We start from the raw sequence: 7152 nt of genomic DNA, 5'->3' as shown, positions 1-7152 counted from the left end.
AGTGTGGAGGTGTTGCAGTTAAACGTATGGGGGGGAAAAAATGGGGTCCAGTTGTACGACAATGTACGTTTATTGGTAGACATAAATAACATTTACCATTATGGTATAGAAGAAAGTACACCCTCTTTCAATTCTGGAATTTTATCCATAAGAACATCATAAAACCAATCTGGTCTTTACCAAGTTTTAAAATCTCACCTCAAGTGTACATGAGGTACAGTGAACATATGGCATGTTTGATGGGATACAAACATGCCATATGTTTGTATCCCATCAAACATGTCATAGGTTTTATTTTTTTCCAAACCAAGAGAATATATGTGATGAAGTAAGTACATCCCTCCTACAAGCCAGAAAAGGTGCACCGTTTAAGTGGTCACCAACAAGGAAACTCCCACTAAGCAGTTTGTCGACGCAATGCAAAGGCAACAGCAATGATTGTAAATAAGCAACTGCTGCTGTCCATCAATCTAGAAAGGGTTAAGGCCATTTTCAACTAAGATTTTTTTTTTGTACAAAAATAAAGTGTTTAAGACGGGTGACATTTTCTCCTCGCGTGAATTTCTCTGCAAATTCACCCCAAAGCTACAGCAAGTTGCGTAATGTTTAGAGAAACCGCAAAAACCCAGGAGCTGCAACTTAGCCTTCACTGGGTTTACTTAGCCCAGTGAAGGCTAAGTCTTGAAATATTGTACATTTCAAGACAATATGATCTAGAAAAAGATGGCCAGCTTGTTTGGATTGGATGACTATGGAAAAACAGAATTCTAGAAAGAAACTGGCAGAAAAATTTGAGCCGATAAGCCGCAAAACATTTGGAACAATGTCCTATGAAGAGATGGGACCAAAGTGCAAATGGCCAAACCTCCATTTGATTGAAATACAGTTGACGGACGTGAAGCGGGCTGGAAGAAACGAATGGCTGTGAATACTACTAGGAAAATAAGACTACAGTTCTCAACAATGAGAAATTGACTGAAGTCTGGTTTGAATTATGGGCTGTACTTAGTTTCACACACGCACACATACACACACATATATTTGTATTTTGATCGACCTTTTTACACTTGAGGTTAGCTTTATATATTTTTGCAACAATAGCAAAGAGCACATTTATTTTATGTTCTTAAAAATAAAACCATATGACTGGATTGTTGCTTTTTTTTAACTGACCATGCAGTTAAGAGAATTGGTGGAGTGTTGCACCCTCTTGTGGTCAGATGTGTTACTGCCATCAACCAAGAAAATAGGTGGCTTTAAGCACTTTAAACACGCTTTAAACACTCCTAATTTTTACGGTACAACATTAACAGTTTTATATTTGAGGTTAACCGTAAAGCAGAAAAGTGACATTTTAGTTGTAAAAACTGAATCTTACACTTCTTTTGGGAGAAAATAACATAATATTGGCAGGGGACACATCTTGAATAGTTTAGAATTACACTCTAGAACTGTAGCTATTTAGAAAGGAAGACCGTAAAGACTGAATTAAATTTCCTCAAAGAACAAAAATATAGGAACTTTTTAAGGTAATCTCATAAATATCCCATCTGAAAGGGAAACTCTTTAGAAACAACATTTTTTTCTTACTATAAAAATATAATTTGCAATATGAACAGTGGGTTTCTGTGGCATTGACCTCACAGGTTTGAAAGTCAAAGAGAAACACAGGTGTGTCAGGAGCTACTACACGGAGGCCTCTGCAGTCGTTGTCGGGCTTTGGCTTGGGGCTGGACTGGATGGACAGGAATTCTCTGGACTTCCAGGAGTCCGGAGGGTAGATTTCCTCTTCCCGTTCCGCACCGTCAGTTCATCTTTGGGCTTAAATGTCAGAGGCACAAAGCCATCAGCGTCTGCCACAAGTACGATCCACAACGGTCCTGGAAAAGAAATACACAAGACTGTTAGCGTTCCATGCTATAGTTGAAAAGAGCAATGACCGTCCATTTCTCATTTTAGAGAAGCCCCCATTTAGCTTTTTATATTTCAGTTGTTGCTTCAACAGCAGAAAGTAGCAAAAACATCTGCCAAATAGCTGAAGCTGTTAAATAACTCCAATATAGTTGGCTTGGTTTTCTTTAGTCACAAAGACCCTCCAAAAGCTGCTAAAAAGTGCCTGAAGTGATCCGGGCCATCAGTTCTCTTAGAATCCGCAATATAGCGGAAGCCTCACATATTCAGTCTTCTTAAAAGTGACAATATCCGTCATTTGTTCACTGATTTGATGGAGCATTTCAACATTTAATAGTTGGTAAGACAAGATAGATGTGATTTTAGGCAACGGTCCTCTGCAGAGTTATAAGCATACTTTGCTGTGTTTACAGTACAAACTGCAGCGCCTAGAACAAAAGAACAAACTAATTTCCATCAGCTCTTAAAAGGTGCCATTTCTCTTTAGGCCAGTCCATGTGTTCTTTGGCAAACCTCTTCCTTCCCCACATCATTTTGTTTTTGGCAATGGTCATTTGTGGAGGTGTCCTTGGCCTAGCTATACTTGCAAAACCAACCGTCCTTTGGGCAAATATGAACACTGCCAGGTTGAGTTAACATGAGCTGGTTAATCAGAAGAAAGTAACAAAACAAAAGCAAAACAACACTTTGCCTATCAGGAATGATAAGCTGCTTTTGTTTTAAACCCTATAATCTGATCTAGGCATCTAATCACTTCCAATAATAGCTGAGGCACGTTAACAGAAGAACAATATCAGACTATGTTGTCGAGGTAACAATTAACTCTTTGAAAAGACATTCTCTATGGAGTAAACAGTTTTTGTTGGCTGTAGCTAAAAGGTGATGTGTAAAGAGAGTCGGCTCAGGTAGTAAAAGCACCTAACTGCTCCTGGTCAGAAGGAGGAAGCCCATCGAACGAGGTTTCCTGAACTGCACGCAGCGAGGGACCGACCCAAGAAGACTAAGGAGTTTCCTCCTAGTGGTTTCCATTGATTAACTCTGTACTCTCTGTCACAACATGATTAATCTTGCGTGCTATGAGACACAGAGGACTTCCAAGACCACTTTTGGTTCGACAGTAAAACAAAAAGACACGCATTTCACCATTAGGTAATGGTAGTTCTATTCTTCTACACATACCGTACATCATCTCCACAGAGGTAAGGTTGTAAAGGTCTTGGATGGCACGCAGGCACAGCTTCCCATCACACAGAAGTACTGGCCTCCTCTCATCGATGAACACATTCTCCGATAACTGTTTCTGCGTGTGCCAACACAAAGTGAAAATCAGTACCAGCTCTTGTGTAAAAAGTCAATCAATGTCGAAATAAGGTTGTAGTTACTGCGTAGGACAATGGATAGACAAGATGTGCTTGGTAAGGACTAAACGACTCACTACAACATTACCTGGCATGTGACATTGACATACGGGGGATCAGTTACGTTGGGATAGACCGTTGGGGCCTTCTTGCCGTTCTGCGTATAATCTCTGATTTCAGTCAGGCACTGTTGTACGTCCGCGAAGCGTGTAAAAAGCCTTTCCATGTTGTGAACAAGCTGTTCCAGGGAGCGCTCTCTGGTCCGTCCGGACGTTTTCTCAGGCATGGGTAGTGTCGGCGGCTCCGAGTGGAGCTTCTCCGATGGCTCGAAGCGAGGAGAACTTGCCCGGCTGGAGTCTCTGCTGGCCTGGCCTCCCACTGCCAGGCTGGCCATTCGATTGACGTGGTCCATGTCAAAGTTCTCGACCGTGATGGACGAGGCTCTGGAGGAGGCTCTTTCTTGCCGCTCAGAGAAGTCCACGGAGGTGGTGACGGGGCAGGGCTCGTTGCTCCTGATCTCCTCGACCAGCCTGCGTCTGCTCCCTGGCGAACAAACTAACCTTCCAGGCAGAACCAAGTCTTTTATCCCTGCCCGCTCCCTGTCATCCTTTGACAGGTGCTCTGAGTGCCTCCTAATCCCTGCGCAGAAATTAGAAGAAGACTCATGGTTGAGAGCAGAGGGGGATGGTGCAATAGCTGTTTCTCCGTCGTATATCAGCTCTTTGGATATGAGGCGAAGAATATATTTGTCCGTGTTGGAAGACGGAAGGAAGGCAGGATCGGTAGTCTTCTGCCTGCCCACCATCAACAGCAGCACCTTGTCACTGAGGAAGCAGACACCTTTGGGTCTTTCGTTCTGCTGCAGAGAAATCTGCTGGATGTTGGGCATAGCAGACGGTGTGATACAGTAAACGAGAACCATGTTGCAGGTATTGGAAGCAACTGCAACTGTGGAGGCACGAGGATCAAAAGCAACGATGTCAGGGACCAAAATCCCTGGAATGCTGACTTTGCGGGTCGTAGTTACCTTTCGCTCATATGTAACCAGAACGAGGTGAGAGCTGTCCTGCCCAGAACCTGTCACCGTGTCTCTGCGGCGCAAGTGGATAAGGGGGCTGGGGTCCGAGCGACGGTGCTTCGCCAGGAGATGGGTAAGATCAAAGGGGCCTGAGCTGGGGATAAACGATCTCTCTGACTCAAAAGACCGCCTTCTCGAATCCAGAATGCCATCATCGTCTGCCATGACTAAGTGTGAGCCCTGACCTTGCAGGGTCTCCATCTCTGCCGGCAGGTCAAAAGCTATCCCGGAGTTTAGTCCGCATAATTTATCAAGCGGTAGCTCTGTAGCCACAGCTACCTGGGCTTCCCCGGTGGCCTCAATTGCACAGATGTAGCCCCCCACGTCAAAGATAGGGCAAAAGGTGCATGCCACCAGGCTTTTCTGGATGTCATTCCAGATGAACGAATGCAGAGCACTGCCAATAGCCACCACCAGGCGGGTGCCATCCTTAGTCCAACAAGCGCAATGAATGAGCCCACTGCCTTTGATGTCTGCTTTGATCCTCCTGTTGTCGACCCTGACAGAAAACAACACGGACGTGTCTCGCTTCGTCAGCACAGCCAGCATGTCCAGTTTAGGATGCCAGACGCAGCCTTGAGAAAGCAAGGGAAAGGGCTCACTCATCTCACAGGTTTGCGTGCACAGCAGCTTGTTCTGCTCAAGAGCACTGAGCTGAAGCTGCCACACCGTGACATGTTTCTTGTGCTGGACAGCCAGAAGAGCAGGGGAGTCCGAGCAGCACAGCGGGCCCCAGAAGAGTCCGAAGACGTGCTCAAACTGCCCGATTACGTTGGTGTCTCCAAACTTCACCTCGCCATTGCCGAAGTAGAGAGCCGTCAAGCAGACCTGCTTTCCATCTGTCCATGCAATCCCGTGCACAGGGTGGATGGCTCGGTGCAGAGTGTTGAGTCCACTCCTAAGCAGCTTTGCTTTACCAAGATCCATCCTGAAAGGAACAAAAAAAATTCTTAGATGAAGTCAAAAATATACGTCTCAAAAAAGAAGCATTGATGACAGAGACCTAGCTGAGTTACTATTTGAACAAGGGTAGCTATTGCTACCTGTGCAGATTAAGAACAGCAAAAGCCTCTCCTGTGTCTCCTCCCAAGTACACGCTTTAATCCCCCTCTGCCTGAGCTGAGGCTGTCGTGACGAACACCTACAGCTGCTTATGCCGGATGACCTTAACAACGTACAGTTAGGAGCCCAGGGAATTAATGCTGTGTTGAGTGGGTCACCACACTGTCTTTTTTTAGATATGGTGAAAGTTGGTAGTAAGCCTTACAAAATAGATCTTAGGCTCAAGTACTAAGGGAACAGATGTAAAACTACACAAAGAAGCAAATATACATCTGGGATCTTAATCTTGTACCTTAAGTAAAATATGGAGAAGATGGAGTAAATTAAACATTATTATATCCTATAGTGGGTTTCTTTCAGTCACTGACATTAAAAAAAGATCTTCAGAATTTTAAGTGGGATCAATATGTTCAGATTTGAATTTTCCCATATAATTACTTTATGTACATATTTGGCATTCTAGAAATGTGAAATAAAAAAAATATTGGTGCACAAAGATGTTTTGTAGATTTCTTTATTTCTTTATTTTACATTACTCAGTTGCATATTTCTTTGGATTGGAGTCTGTTATTAATAAATGCTCAGTATTTTCCTATGTTATAAATTTGTCCTTACTGTACAGTATGTTATCTTCTTAGTTCCCATTAATGTACAGTATGTTATTCTTAGGTTTGTTTTTATATTTGTATTTTTGTTTAGATCTACATCCTTTGAGTTGACAGTTACTTTGCTACTGGTACACATGAACTTCTCCACCGAGGGACAATAAAGATTATTGCAATGACGATGCTGTCTTTGTTTTTAAGTTATGATAAGAATGACAAAAAAAAGGAAAATATAATTTCTTTATAAATAATTTTTTATGTCTGTCACCCCACTTAAAAGGTCTTCTTAGACTAAAAATACTCAAAATTCTGCATTTACATTTTGAAAAAAACATCAGACTGAAGATCTCCACCAAGTACATAAACTAGACTCTGCTATTCTGCCCTGGTCCTCCTGACACATCGCATCTTATGCCATATTGTTGCCAAATTTGGCAGAAATCAATGCAATATCCTCATATTTGGCTCCAGCATTTTGCTGAAGCTATCAAGTTACTACGCAAACCTACTTGAATCCACAATCAAACAAATAAACGCTCCAAAATAACTTAATCTGCCTTATTTGATATCACCTGAAGCACTTGCAGTGAATTCCGTATTCCCTGCAAGTGCTTAAAATGGAACTCAAAACAAAATAGCAAAAATACTTTTAAAAATTGAGCATGATGATATGATCTACGGGGTCACAGGCTATTTCTACAGTGAGTTCACAAATTTTACAGACAAGTCTGGCAAGTAGCTTAAAGTTGTGAAATCAAATTACGAACGAGACGGCACAAACATGCAACTTTACTCAGCATACCTGAAAATGCATCAGCCGTCTCGTTTGAAAACGTGACAAAAGCATAGAAACGCCATTTCTTCACATTGTTACCAGCTAAAATGTGCCTACAACGTTGCTCTCGTGAATGACCCGGAAACAAAACTAACCGCACAAGTGTAAGTGCATTATGGGATATGTAGTTTGTTGACCAAGAATTTCTGTTTTGCCTCTTTGAATGCTTTATAAAGCGTTACTTTTATTGGCTGTAAAATAAAATAAATACTTAATCTCGTAAAAAAAAAAAAAACACACACACACACACACACACAACTAGGCAAAAAATAAACCAAACAGACGAACAACAAGAGCTAGCAT

At 42.3% G+C, this 7152-nt stretch overlaps 1 protein-coding gene across 1 annotated transcript; it reads right to left on the bottom strand.

The window, feature by feature from the left end:
* Positions 1-51: 51 nt before the first annotated feature.
* On the bottom strand, positions 52-7109 carry wdcp (WD repeat and coiled coil containing). The gene is made up of 4 exons (XM_014992514.2): positions 6817-7109; positions 3358-5275; positions 3091-3211; positions 52-1880 (listed from the first exon to the last, which is right to left on the bottom strand). The coding sequence occupies exons 2-4, from the start codon at positions 5272-5274 to the stop codon at positions 1687-1689; spliced, it is 2232 nt and encodes a 743-aa protein (XP_014848000.2). The 5' UTR covers position 5275; positions 6817-7109; the 3' UTR covers positions 52-1686.
* Positions 7110-7152: the final 43 nt, after the last annotated feature.

Source organism: Poecilia mexicana, unplaced genomic scaffold (assembly GCF_051168715.1).
Source record: "Poecilia mexicana isolate PSO_F unplaced genomic scaffold, ASM5116871v1 scaffold_21, whole genome shotgun sequence".
In the NCBI taxonomy this organism is placed as follows: Eukaryota; Metazoa; Chordata; class Actinopteri; order Cyprinodontiformes; family Poeciliidae; genus Poecilia; species Poecilia mexicana.
Note: the sequence above shows the minus strand (reverse complement) of the source record. Positions and strands in the feature narration are given on the sequence as shown.

Coding starts and splice junctions, on each gene's coding strand:
- wdcp (XM_014992514.2), bottom strand. CDS start 5,274: ATGGATCTTGGTAAAGCAAAGCTGCTTAGGAGTGGACTCAACACTCTG. Junction 3,212..3,357: donor ATGTCAATGTCACATGCCAG/GTAATGTTGTAG, acceptor TGGCACACGCAG/AAACAGTTATCGGAGAATGT. Junction 1,881..3,090: donor CTCTGTGGAGATGATGTACG/GTATGTGTAGAA, acceptor TTTCTTTTCCAG/GACCGTTGTGGATCGTACTT.